General features: G+C 33.1%; 4 protein-coding genes across 5 annotated transcripts; 3 read left to right on the top strand and 1 right to left on the bottom strand.

The window, feature by feature from the left end:
* Window positions 1-1,677: 1,677 nt before the first annotated feature.
* LOC133320547 (zinc finger protein 816-like) lies at window positions 1,678-3,264 on the top strand. Its single transcript, XM_061529145.1, has 2 exons — window positions 1,678-1,940; window positions 2,234-3,264. The coding sequence occupies exons 1-2, from the start codon at window positions 1,814-1,816 to the stop codon at window positions 3,247-3,249; spliced, it is 1,143 nt and encodes a 380-aa protein (XP_061385129.1). The 5' UTR covers window positions 1,678-1,813; the 3' UTR covers window positions 3,250-3,264.
* Window positions 3,265-3,383: 119 nt separating this feature from the next.
* Window positions 3,384-4,385, bottom strand: LOC116777035 (uncharacterized). The gene is made up of 3 exons (XM_032670389.2): window positions 4,222-4,385; window positions 3,918-4,101; window positions 3,384-3,847 (listed from the first exon to the last, which is right to left on the bottom strand). Exons 1-3 carry the CDS (start codon window positions 4,241-4,243, stop codon window positions 3,619-3,621), a joined length of 435 nt encoding a protein of 144 aa, XP_032526280.2. The 5' UTR covers window positions 4,244-4,385; the 3' UTR covers window positions 3,384-3,618.
* A 540-nt stretch (window positions 4,386-4,925) lies between these two features.
* On the top strand, window positions 4,926-7,493 carry LOC116777033 (uncharacterized). Its single transcript, XM_032670388.2, has 3 exons — window positions 4,926-5,565; window positions 6,302-6,485; window positions 7,165-7,493. The coding sequence occupies exons 1-3, from the start codon at window positions 5,490-5,492 to the stop codon at window positions 7,346-7,348; spliced, it is 444 nt and encodes a 147-aa protein (XP_032526279.2). The 5' UTR covers window positions 4,926-5,489; the 3' UTR covers window positions 7,349-7,493.
* A 371-nt stretch (window positions 7,494-7,864) lies between these two features.
* LOC116777036 (zinc finger protein 879-like) lies at window positions 7,865-13,165 on the top strand. 2 transcript variants are annotated; one of them, XM_061529144.1, is made up of 7 exons: window positions 7,865-7,920; window positions 8,002-8,163; window positions 8,841-8,976; window positions 9,965-10,015; window positions 10,747-10,815; window positions 11,002-11,073; window positions 11,583-13,165. In XM_061529144.1, exons 2-7 carry the CDS (start codon window positions 8,011-8,013, stop codon window positions 12,740-12,742), a joined length of 1,641 nt encoding a protein of 546 aa, XP_061385128.1. In that variant the 5' UTR covers window positions 7,865-7,920; window positions 8,002-8,010; the 3' UTR covers window positions 12,743-13,165. The 2 variants fall into 2 exon arrangements, with proteins under 2 accessions (XP_061385128.1, XP_061385127.1); XM_061529143.1 differs by having other exon boundaries at window positions 7,886-8,163.
* The last annotated feature ends 325 nt before the right edge of the window (window positions 13,166-13,490 follow it).

Here is a 13,490-nt window from a genome sequence, read left to right on the forward strand (position 1 = left end):
TTTATATCTACCCCTTTGACGTTTTTCTACTTCAGTCATCCCTTCCTCCGACAGTGTTGCCAGAGGCAAATATTACAATAATTATCTTTGTATAAACAAGATCTAATTAATTGTTTACAACGTTTGGTTGGTCTTACAAATAAGTTTTGATGACAATAATATTGTTTTAAATATAAATCATTGACATTAATTTTCTCTCGGATTTTATTATTTTATGAACATAACCTTACATTACGTACATTCTTTCATTGTAATAAATTAATTCATTCGTATAACTATGGATTTATATTATTCTAATAATTCCATGGAATTATCTCAAGATGAACGTAGTATAAACTTTCTAATTCTCTGACAAATTAATAGGAAAGTAGAACAAATACTTCTTTAATAACTACTATAGCCATATTATGCTGACTTTTTGTCATATTGTTCAAAAATTCCACAAATTCACAATAATAACTAATAGACTAGAAAGTCAATAATCTAAACATTTGCTATAATTTAAAACCGTATTCTTGGGTAAAGGAAAATATATTTATTCAGATAAGAGCTATTTTTATTTGGATTTAAAGGTAAGTTTAGAATTCCTTTGTTCGTTTCATGTCTTATATAGATCGCATCCGTAGTTTGTGTACATATCGTTATGATTCATTCTGAATGTGATTTTAATCCACAGGTATTAGGTCTGCTTTTCACACAAGCATTTGGCAATTAACCGCACCAGAGAGGAGTAACGCTGCATTGTTTATACAAAATACAACGGCTCAGCCATTTATATTTATGGGAGCGAGCTTTAAATGCTTCTTCTGTGCGAAATACTTCTCGGATCCCGGAGAACTGATGCTCCATACACAATCCCACAAGAAAGATATAAAAGACAGAAAGATTATTTTAGATAAATATATACCGAAAGGTAAAAGGACGTTGCTAGTGGACATATCCGAATTAAAATGTCGCTTATGCGACCAAATGTTTCCAAATCTCGATGAAATTCGTGACCATTTAAAAATTTATCACGAAAAATCTTTTCTACCAGCAGGCAATGGAATGACCGAGTATAACATGCAATTGAGGAACGGTTACTACAGCTGTCATATATGCTATCAGGAATTCCATTCGTTTGTCCTCTTGAATTCTCACATAAATTGTCACGTCGGTAAGGTCGTTTGTGAGAGTTGTGGCGTTGCCTTCCTCAATCAGCATCTATTGATGAAACACAGAGAAAAGCATCTAATAAATAGATATAAATGTCCAAACTGCGAGAAGACATTCAACAAGAAAAGTCAAATCAAATATCATACAGAAATTGTTCATAAAGGCAAGGAAAGGGTCAAGCTAAAGAAATGTCCGCTGTGCAGCGAGAGCTTTAAAGAGCATTACAGCAAGATGATACATTTGAAAGCAGTTCACGGGATCTTTAAGACATTTCATTGCCATATTTGCAAGACTAGTTTCAGCACACGGCGATCTCTCACCGAGCACACGACAAGACATCACACCGAAAAATATAAATGTGAAATCTGCTCTAAGTGCTTTAGCATAGAATCTAAATTGAAACAGCACATGTGCGGGCACACGGGCCAACGTAACTTCACATGCAATATATGCAATAACTCATATATGCACAAAACTACCCTCCAGAAACATATGCACACCCACAATACCAACGATCATTTAACATGCTCTAAATGTTCAGTCGATTTTCATATGAAATCGGAATATGAATCGCATATGCAACAGTGGCATACTACTTCAAAGTAACTACACTTATCACTTTCTTTTTGAAAAAGTTCTGTGAATTTTAATTGAATAAATGTATCAGCAATGTAAGAGTGCTTCTATTTTTACAAACCATTTGAACATTTTTATCGTGAAACAAAAACCTTCCAAACATCCCACTAGGTGCTTTAAATACTTTGTTATATCACAATTATTTGTTGGTAAGTTTAGGTTGTTTTTAAATACGTTTTAAATGGTATTTATTTTGTCATGTGTTTTACAAATCATTGATAGTATTGTGTAGAACAGATATATGAAATTTCAAATATTTCGAACCCAGCTCTATTTGATGTGATTATTTGATTTAGACCAACACAAAATGATTGTTTTTCTATTATATTTCTACACTTTTCCTTAAACATTTTATTTTGTTTCGTTCAGCCTAAAACATGCTTACGATCTGCAGCTTTGTTAGCCATCAAAAAAACTATATCTGTATTACAATTTATTATAGATTCCGACACTGCCGGTGATAAGGATTGGGCGAAAATAGCAGAAAGACGCGGTCGAGGACCCCTATTGAGAGACAATTCCATTAAAATTCTCCAAAACTCAACAATGTTTGTCTTCCAGTGGCACAAAAGTAGATTTACCTGTTTCCTTTGCAAGGCACCGTTCATAGATATACAATCATTGAGAGATCACACTAAGGCAGAACACGATGGCGTTGAGAAATGTAAAATAGAAAAGAAGATAATAGCCCAACAAAATAAACTGCTCAAAGTGGAAATATCTATTCTGAAGTGTAAACAGTGCGATGGGGACTTCAAGACGCTTTCTGATTTCCGTCTTCATCTGGAGGAGCAGCACGAGGTGGAATTCAAAGAGGGCGGCGATTTGCTGGTGCCGTTCAAGTTGGAGAGCGAAGGTCTCAAATGTCAAACGTGCAGAGAAAGTTTTACATTGTTCAGACTCCTCAGCATCCATGTGAACAAGCATTACCAGAACCACGTGTGTCACGTCTGTGGAGCTGGTTTCACAAGTTTGGTGCTGCTCAACCTCCACAGAACGAGATCGCACAGGCTGATAAAATGCAACGAGTGCAATTTGATATTTCATAATCGTAAGGGCAAAAAAATACACGACATAGACCGTCACAACGTAAGATTCGAACGCAAGCTTCGTTTCCTGTGCCCGTACTGCGATGAGAGGTTCTTTCAAGAGAATCTAAAAATACAACACCTGGTCGACAAGCATGGCGTTGAAAAACCGCAGCATAGATGCAATTTATGCGACAAAGTCTTTATAACCAGAAGCCTCTGTAACAATCACATCAAAAATGTCCACAAAAAAGAAAAAAAACACGTATGCGATGTATGCAGTAAGCTATTTTACACGAAATCCGACGTGCAAAGACACAGAGTGACGCACACGGGCGAGAAAAAGTTCACCTGCCTGGTCTGCAATAACTTGTTCGCAACGAGAGACTCACTGAAGAGGCATACGAAAAGGACCCACGTTGAGAATTAAAAACTATACTCAATACTTCTCTATTGTTTTATTCATAAAATATTCCATAAATAGTGTAAAATTAGAAATATCATTAGTATCAAATAAATTAAATAAAAATATCTAAATATTTACCACCAATTTTACGTCCTAAAAATTTTAAAATATGTAAAAAATTATGTCTTAATACATTGGATAGCTTTCTCTGTTTAATTCCTGAACTTATTTTTTTAACGTTTATTCAAGATATCGTAATTTTTATCCAATGACCATTAGATCTTACATTCAGACAAACGTACGTACGCTGATGCTGACATACATACTTACGATGATATTTCTTGAAAGATAAGTCAATAATTTCAATGTCAGGCTAAAAACGAGTTAGTTTTGTTAGAGGCGTCGTTTAAATATGTTTTGTTTTCTATTTTTACGCAAAATTGTGGAATTTCTCTTAGGTTTTGCAACATCGGATTTATAGCCAATCATTTCGTGAGGGATGGGGATCTCTCCGTATTCATCGACCCCAGGGCCAGTGGTGAGCGAATATCGATAATTTTTTCTGTTCTTCGTCGACTCACTCGGTTTGTAGCAATTGTGATAATTGTAGAAGTGGAAGTCTCTGTGAAATGTATGTTTTTTTTTTGTTATCGTATACAACGTTACTTAAAAATCTCTATTCACAGACTCACGACACTTGAGGAAATTCGAATGCTTGTCGTTTTTTCTTCCCCAAATTATCCTTGCATTCGGACCATTTGCAGGCCAAATATTGATTCTTTTGTAGTGATACGTGATTCTTGATTCGGTATTGGAATGTCTGTTGTTCATACAGCGGTAGTACTCGAAAGTTTTTAGTTAACGTATCCATTAACTCTGAAACATTTCACTTATTAAACATTATTAATGAAGATTATTCGTTGTTGTGACGAAAGGCCTAAAACTGTTACAATATATTTGATACTCTAGTTTCGTCAATAAACATATTCAATTTGCCTTGTCCTTTTTGTTGATCCATTTTAATTTTAAATCCAAATAATGTATATTTATATCAAAAAATATGAATAAATTATAACAGCAAAGATAAAGATCAAAAATCCGAACGCTTCTGACATATCTCAAATTTACAGCGAATTTTGTTTTTAAATTACTAATATAAACGCATTTATTTGAGTCGACAAACTCCTTCGTGTTTCCTCCACACAGCACTCAAGATTATAATTCGTCCAACAGATAAAAATATTGACATTGGCAGAATGTACCCGAATTCCAGTGCGAGTGAAGCCTTAGTATATAAAAAAAAAATGACCTGTGCATAACATTATCTTGCAAAGAAAAATTTTCAGTAGGTACAAAGGAATCTAACCCGCTTTATGTTTTAAAATATAATCATTTCTTTGATGATTCGTATGCTTATTGTGGGAACAATAAAATTTTATATATTTTTGTAATCAGGTTGAAACAAAACTCTAACTGGACCTCGTTTAATCATTTAGAGAATAGAATTTAACAATTCCATACAACATTTTTCTGTGAATTCTTAGTTAAACTTTTGAATTTAGACATTATTTTTACAAAATTTAAAAAAGTATTTTAAATGAGGTGGTAATGTTCTTTTTTACTTTTATTTATATAGAATTTTACGTTTGTTACTACATTTGAAAACAATTTCAATAGCAAATTTTTAAACAGATACTATCAACCAATAGATATAAATAGTTTAATTTCGTACTCGCCTTGTATTTGGCGGAACATTTCACACAACATGGCGGAGCGTCCAAGATGGCGGACTCAATGTTTATAAAACTCTCCTGCAATATGAATAACAAATGTTGTTAGTGAAAATAACTCTAATAAAACTTGTTCTAAAAAATACGATAGACGACGAAAACTTCTCAGCATTCCATGGATTCAACGTGCGGGTGCCGGGTCCATCGCGTTGTAGGGTATTTTTACTATTTAAATTTGTGTACATCGTAAATTTTCGTTAACAATTTTATTTTCATGTTATATCTAATAATTTTGGTTAAATTGTTTAATGATAACACATGATTTATTATGTTTACAGTTTTATTTCACATACGAAAAACAGGACAGAAAGAAAACATCACTAATAACTTTTTCTAATTGCTTATAATCTGTTAAAAATATTTGTTGTCAAACTTTAAGTTGGAATAAGAGAGGCGTTTTTTTAAATCCTGACAGCTGTCAAACGTTAATTGATATATTTGTGAGATATTTGCTTCAATTACTAATTATTTTACATGATGCAAGACGAACATCAGTACGAAATATGCAATGAAATAAAAAGGACAACACCAGATGCGATTGTTACGAACGGTATTATATAAAAATAAATTATATATATATACGTATAGCAATTTTTTTAATCACATATGCTGAATCAATAACAACGTAAATATATTATATGAAATAATTCATCGGTAAATTATGAGTTACCGGCGTTTTCCAATCACTTTAATCGGAAAATAAGAAACCTATCAATGGTATAATAACCGTATAATGTCATTTATTATTGATTTTGCATCTCTATTTGGACTGTAGCGACTCATTTCTTGTATTCATTTTTATACTGCATTCTACAATGAATATACGATATCTGACGATAATAATCTTGAATATAATTATGACTCACAATCAGTTAGATTCTAAAAACTTAAGAGTTTTAATCTGTAATAGTTTGGCTTTAGGTAATAGAATTTTAGTATCAATTTACGATACCAATAAAAAAATATATATACATAATACTTTTACTATTTAGAAGACTGCCCCTGTATTTTGTTCGAGATATTGGTTTAGACTTGATTTTTAATGTCCAGCGTTACATCCAGTAATGTCCTACAAAATGGCTGAGGCCAGTATTTATAGTTTACAAATACAGGTTGATACTTAAATGTTGCCAGTACAAAATTACAATGTTTCAATATTCAGTTTCAGTAATTATAATCAGTCATAAAAATAATTCTAAGGATTATAGTATATTATAATTAGTACGTCACAGATGGCGCCACTTGTAACAATATATTATTACAAAATTTTTAAATAATTTAATCAGATATAGCGAGAGAAATAGGCTCCAACTACAGGACGTTGCCGAGTTTTGAGAAGGGACTGTTTGAATACGTTTATAGACAACATTACTCTCTCCAACGAAACGACTTGTTGAAATGTCGGTGGAAGGAATACAAGAAACATATTGAGAAGCGCGTCTTCGCTCCATTTCAATTTCCTTCCACGAGGTTGGTTTTATTTCGTTATAATTTGGTGTGATATCTGTTTTTCTGTATTAGGAAAAATTTAATGGATGAAGCAGAAATTGAATTTAGGTATTACGAGATGTAAAACTTTCGCGAGTATTCATTTAATTGAAACGAATATTTCGGGATTACTGCGGGTTGTTTTATTATTTGTAAAAAACTACGGCAGAGTAGATGTTATCGTCTCGCCCGTGATCACGGTGGCTGAAAAGTAACCGAAACGTCGGGAGTATGTAGTATCAAATTATAAAATAACTGATAGTAATCTGACAATATTAGTTTCATTTGATTTTTAAGGAATTTTTTTGTGTATCTTTAAGATTAAACTTTATTGAACTTACTTACAAAATTACAACTGACTGCCCGCCTGGCGCCCACCCGTTAAACCTTAACGAAACCTTGGAACTCGCATAAGAAGTTTCACTTCAAAATTATTTCTGTATTTTAAGAATATACAACACTACTGAATGGATTTTGATTACACTGAACAGGCTTAAACAGTTACATTCGTTTAAACTCACGTGACGATAGATGGCGCAGTTATCCACCTTTTCCAGTTTTTAAATATAGGGTATTTATTTATCTATGGATGCTATACCCAAAAACAAGAGAATTAAACCAAAATAGAATCATAATGAATAAGTAATAAAACGTATTTCAGAGATTTACATTTCTATAACGGCTGTATTCGATTCTTGCCGTCGGAATCGATACATCGTTATCAAAGTTACTCGATGAAACTTAAATCGGGACCGGGAGTCGATTTCCGTGGACAGATACCAATACCTCAGGAGCTGTTAATGAAAAGAGGCAGAATTAAGAAGGAAAATGCCAAGTCAAAATAATTATATTTTTAAAAGAGTATTCGTTTTTTTCGCTATTTTCTAATATTATGTTTAATGGCTTAGTTATTTAGCTGTTTAATAAATATATATTTTTTGAAGCTATAATTCTAACATAATTGTATTGTAGTTTAATTATATTTTATTAAATCATTTAATATATCTCTATTTTTTAATTTAATCTCCACCTGAAATAGTTGCTTAGAGCCTTTATTTTGCACCACTTTATCTATACTTCCTTCGTTTTGACAATTTTTTTTATTGTTTAAAAAATCGTCTGCAATTTCGTTGTTTGTAATCTATTTTTGCCATAACATTGAATAAACAGACGTTTTGTTGGAATTAATTTAATGAGTACAAGTAAAATCTTTAAGAATAGTATTCTTTAAGGTTTACATTGTTCAGTTTAACATTTAATTAGTCTATTGTTAATATTGTCATTTTTTAACTTTGTTATGCACAATTCCTGTATAATGTTATACTTCGTTGATATAATCTTATGTCATTTCTGAACTGTTCCTGTCTCCTATAAATGTCACTAATGTTATGTCAACTAGAAACTAAGTAATGAGAATGTGAGTTTAAGTCTGAATGTTTGTGTATTATTTTATATAAAAATACACTCATCACAATTAAAATTATTTTATGTATATTAGTCATAGATCATGGATGATATTATGGTAGAAAGTCTGCCCATACTCGGCACTTGTAGCTTATGTCTTGCGGAAGGAATAGTAAGAAGTATGATTCTGAAAGAAAATAATGAAACAAACAGAGAAAATTATATAGATATACTTTTAAAGTGTTTTTCAATCGATGTAAGTAAACTTAGAAGTGTATGGAAACCGTAATTTCATTGATTTTATTCAGTAACAATAATTCTATTGTAATATTGTTTCGTTAAATAATATCAGGTCGCTAACAATAATATGAAAATTTAACTCCAAATCGCTATCAACATTTTATTAGTTAATTTAAATAGAATCGAAAAATTTTTTATATGAAAAATAAACATCAATCTGTATACAATTTATACCAATTAGTTTGTACTAACTCCATTCATATTTTTTTCGAATTCATAACAGACCTCTGTGTTACATATTTGTGATCTAAATTATTTTATGACCAATAATTATTGAAAATATAAAAATATGGCATAAAATTATGTTTATCAGTTATGCGATAACAAACATTTTTTCAAATTCACCTGATCTATTTATATAGCATAATTTAACGGATCTTAAAAAACTATTTTAATGTATAATCTGAGTGTCCTTATAATATATTTTCAAAAGCAATGTATAGAAATTTCAACTCTTATCAAAACATTTCAATGCTCTTACACCTGTAAGTTCTGGAAAATCACTTCCTGATTTCACATTAAACTAGTCACTATATATTTCCTATTTGAAGTCAAGACATTTTTTAACGGATATTACCGTTGTATGTATAATTCTGTAATTTTGCTGTTATCATGCGCATTTATACCTTGCAGATGCTGTCGTTAGACCTGGACGATACTAAATACATGATCTGCAGTCTGTGCATCAAACAGCTGGAAATCTGTCACAGGTTCAAAGAACAGGTGATAGTCTCGCTGAGGACGCTAGAAGCCAGCACTAGAATCAAGAGTGAGAGTTTCTTAGTCATAGATATAAGCATACATAAAAACTCTTTAGACTAGAAATAATCAGAAAATAATTAAAAATATGTATATATATATATTGTTAATAAACATAGCTCAAAAGAATCCATTCATATCAGCATTCTTTGTACATTTACCGTCGATGCTGCCATTGAAAAAGATTATTTGATATTACGGACAGTCATACTACATTACTTATTCGAATGTATATATTAGTGACATCACAGTTTTTAATGGAAATGATCCAAAAACAAAGGTATTTCTTTGTTCTTTTAACATTTTTATGGACACGCATATAAATAATTTATCAGCAATCATATATATATGAGATAACCACCGATACACTGTCTCATCAGGATGTGTCTGGAACCATTAAGTGTAGAGACTTGGTAGGATTATTCTTTCCTTCGAATGGAGGTCAGCTTAGAATGGTTTTTAATTCCACCAATGAAATGTTCCCGTTAACAAAACACAGCTCCCGCTCGCTGCAGCTCTAGTAGGACCTTCTGTATCTGATGTAGAAGTTATCTATGAGCCAATATTATATCTCATCCACAATAATGATAGCGGGGGTGGGGGGAGACAATTACAATTCAAGCTATACATCAAAATTTTGTATTAATTTTGTGTGCATAGTGTGTATAAATTTTTTTTTTATTACCTCTTTTCTGCGAGACGGAGTCGCGGGTAAAAGCTAGTCTACAATATCAAGAATCAAAGCTTGTCTAATTTTACGTACGATATTGTTACTTCAGTTTTATATTTTGTTAATTTTTTCTTCCCACCTTCTTCATCACTAAGAACTCATCAGCGACATCTAGAGGCAATTTTAAGAAGCGTCAGAAGCTCAAATTAATTTTAACATTTAAAACATGCATTTGTAGTTAATTTTTCATACAAACATATTTGCTAATAAATCCTTTCAATAAAACGTGAATTAGGTCAAAATTTTGTCATAAGTTACTTTATTACAGAGGCGGACCAGTCTTATGATGTGGTTAAAATTGAGGGAACAGAAAATAATGGTAACGTATCGTTTATGAAACGGCTGTAAATTATTGTATTAGCCGTTTAATTGGCCGGCTATTCATCAGTTGGCTAAATTAATGATGCTCGTTTTATTTTCTTTATACATATGACAGTTAGTTTTATCTATTATATTATAATATAAAAATGTATTGTTTGTCATTCAATTTTAATTTTGACGTTCCATCGGCTAGCAGTTATGTAACGGCTAAGTGTCATAGTCAGCTGATGGAATGCCATTTCGAGAAACGGCTAGCCAGTTAACCAAACGGGTAATGGCTAATCACTGAATTGATAAAAATTAGATTATTGATTTAAAAAAAAATATTATATTTCTCTTTGTGTTTAAAAATGTTAGTTCCATACAACACCACACCAAAACCTTCTCTTTCCAATCGACTACATATATAAAAAGTTTTATCATAATCGCTATACATAATAATATTTTTTAATATGCTGTAAATGTTATAATTTATATAATAGACACTAATATGTTTGTTAATTTGTTACAATTAACGGCTAAACTTATTTTAATATATTTTACATAATATAACTTAGTATTGTTAAACCAATTCTGAATTCCGTTAAGACCTGGTGTTTGCAATGTTTGTAACCTCTTAAATTAGATCCAGGTCATGGCTAAGACTCTTCCAGGTTTAATCTGAGTCCAGATCTTGCAGGTCTGTGAAGCCTTTTCATCAATAATATTCAGATTCAATAAACATTTCAGTTAACTGTGTCAAGGAGGAGATGAATCCAGCGGTTAGACTCACCAGCTGTTCTGATGTTGACGACTCAGGTAATGTTACCTTTGAATTTACCATACACTTTTCTACCTGTAACTTATATTACATATATATATGGGATCATCACTGATTAGTAATTAAAATTTTGTGTGTTTGAAGGATTTTTGTTATGTGTAATTATCATTATAGCCTTTTTTGCAGTCGGTTAATGTTGTGGTTAAGCAATACTTCTGTTTCAGATGTGAAGGGCATTCTGTTTGGTGATATCAAACAAGAGTCACTACACCACAGCGATTATGATGAACACGCCGGTAGGGATGTTATCACTTAACTTAGAACTCAACTCAGGTTACTCGGAGTACAGATATGTAGGGATTTTTAACACAACGGTTTAGTTAGTGAGTGATTTTTGAAGAAAAACGTGGGCTTTGGGAACGAAAAAAAAATATTATCATTGTTTAAGTGGAACTATCATTTATTTGTTCTTTGTTTTTTTGGATCGGAATTGGTCGTGTATATATTTAAATGAAACTAATATTTTCGGATTACTACGAGTATTTTGTTATTTTTAGAAAACTACACTACTACTATAATACTGTAACTACACACCAGACGTTTTTTTGCAATACGTGCTCACGGGCAGATTAGATTAAAATGTCTGCATTCAGGACACGCGCGAAAATTTTAGTATCATTTAAACATCGAGATAATAAATAGAGAATTCAATTTAAATTATAACGATATTGTTCTTTCGTAAGCAACATAATATTTTACAACGTCTACGAACCGAACTTAAATTATATGTAAATATTATTTACAGTCCTAAACGACTTACTTATCAAACACGATCCTGATGAACTGAGATCGAGGCGTTCTAGACGGAACACGCTACTGGCTAAAAAGAAAGTGTCTTACTCGGTGCGAAAACAAGCGGAGTTGAAGGAAACAGAGAGGATGTTGAAACGTGGACTGTTCCCGTTCAAGATTGGCAAAAATCAGACGTACACCTGCGCGATCTGCCCGGAAAAATCCACAGCCCTGGACGACATTAAATCCCACATAACGGATCACAACATCACAAACATACACGTGGCCTTCAAAAAGACGATGACCTCCAACCAACACAGGTTCTATAAATACTCGACCAAACTGAAATGCAAATTATGCAAGGAGGACATAAGGGACTACGTCACACTCAAAAACCACATCGGCTCCTGCGTCCGGAGCAGCGCGAAATGCAACAATCTGCCGTTCAAACTGGAGAAAGACCAGCTGGACTGTCCGATATGCAAGAAGACGTTCCTGAACTTCGTGAGCCTGAACACGCACATGAACGTCCACTATCCTAACCACGTGTGTGACAACTGCGGCAAGGCGTTCGCTTCGAAGGCGCGACTCCGCGGTCACATGAGGACCCACGAAATCGGGGATTTCCCTTGCAGATACTGCGACCAGGTCTTCGATAGGGTCACCAAGCGAGAGAATCACGTCAGCAAAGAACACAAATCCGGCATAAGGTACGCCTGCAAGCGCTGCAACATATCCTTGACGTCGTTCTACGCCAGGCAGAAACATTTAGCGGAAGTCCACAACGAGGAGCTCAAGAGGTACAAGTGTAAGGCCTGCACCCAGAGCTACATAACGCCTGGACATCTATCGAGTCATGTCAGAAGAGATCACCTCAACGAGAGGAACCACAAATGCACTAAATGCGATCAGGCCTTCTATACGAGGAACTCGCTGAAGATGCACATGATCAAGCATGACGGGGAGCGCATACACACCTGCAACATCTGCAACAAGTCCTACCAGAGGAAGAAGACGCTGCGGGAGCACATGCGGATACATAACAACGACAAGAGGTTCGTGTGTCCAGTGTGTGCCAGAGCCTTCACGCAGAAGTGCACCCTAAAAGGTCATTTGAAAGTCCACGAACGAAGATTAGAGGACAACGTCCACCCGTCCGCTCAGATGCTGTAGAAGTTACGACTTAGAAGAGAAACTATGGCGGTGTTCAGCGGCTCAAATGTTAGAGCGGCGGCAAAACTGAATGCGGGCCTGCGCGTTTAGTCTAGGATACCCAGTTATAGAGACGTCTAGAGAATACTGCTAGTTCAAATGACTTTTTATATCTGTTATTGATTGAATCGAAATCGTAGCTCATGCGAAGGATACGCTTATTCATATATATACGTATATTTTTTTTTGTTTTTACGTACTTTTTGTTTTCGATGGAAAATAACTTTTTTTTTCTTAATCTTCATATCGGATCTCCTTCAAAGCTATTTTTTTTTAAACTTATTTTAAATGTAAAGCCTTTTTTTTATTCTCATATATTAGATCTATGTATATTTTTAAGTTATTATTATTATTTAATTTCTATACGAAAAGTGCAATAACCATTGAAATATATTATACAACAGATATAATGAGTTTTATTACAAAATTAATTAATTTTTTTTATCTAACAGTAGGTATATATTTTTTTTTTGAATTTTTGTAAAAAATCCTTTCAATAGTCACTACGAATAACATTAGTCTGTTTTCTGATCACACGTGTTATTTGTACCCTTATTATGTGTTCGAACCGTCACACTACATACGATGAGTTTGGCGTTACACGTTCAATAATACGATAATACAAACGTTATATACAACAGGATACACAATTTCTGAAGAAGGGTAATCATACAGGAGCATAGACAGTGTCTTACTAAAGAGGTTTAGT

The sequence above is a fragment of the Danaus plexippus genome, assembly GCF_018135715.1.
Source record: "Danaus plexippus chromosome 29 unlocalized genomic scaffold, MEX_DaPlex mxdp_37, whole genome shotgun sequence".
NCBI classification, from domain to species: domain Eukaryota; kingdom Metazoa; phylum Arthropoda; class Insecta; order Lepidoptera; family Nymphalidae; genus Danaus; species Danaus plexippus.

Coding starts and splice junctions, on each gene's coding strand:
- LOC116777035 (XM_032670389.2), bottom strand. CDS start 4,243: ATGGATCAACAAAAAGGACAAG. Junction 4,102..4,221: donor GGATCAACAAAAAGGACAAG/GCAAATTGAATA, acceptor GAAATGTTTCAG/AGTTAATGGATACGTTAACT. Junction 3,848..3,917: donor TTCGAATTTCCTCAAGTGTC/GTGAGTCTGTGA, acceptor TACATTTCACAG/AGACTTCCACTTCTACAATT.
- LOC116777036 (XM_061529144.1), top strand. CDS start 8,011: ATGGATGATATTATGGTAGAAAGTCTGCCCATACTCGGCACTTGTAGC. Junction 8,977..9,964: donor AGCCAGCACTAGAATCAAGA/GTGAGAGTTTCT, acceptor ACTTTATTACAG/AGGCGGACCAGTCTTATGAT. Junction 10,016..10,746: donor TGAGGGAACAGAAAATAATG/GTAACGTATCGT, acceptor TAAACATTTCAG/TTAACTGTGTCAAGGAGGAG.
- LOC133320547 (XM_061529145.1), top strand. CDS start 1,814: ATGTATCAGCAATGTAAGAGTGCTTCTATTTTTACAAACCATTTGAAC. Junction 1,941..2,233: donor TATATCACAATTATTTGTTG/GTAAGTTTAGGT, acceptor AATTTATTATAG/ATTCCGACACTGCCGGTGAT.
- LOC116777033 (XM_032670388.2), top strand. CDS start 5,490: ATGATGCAAGACGAACATCAGTACGAAATATGCAATGAAATAAAAAGG. Junction 5,566..6,301: donor AGATGCGATTGTTACGAACG/GTATTATATAAA, acceptor TAATTTAATCAG/ATATAGCGAGAGAAATAGGC. Junction 6,486..7,164: donor TTTCAATTTCCTTCCACGAG/GTTGGTTTTATT, acceptor AACGTATTTCAG/AGATTTACATTTCTATAACG.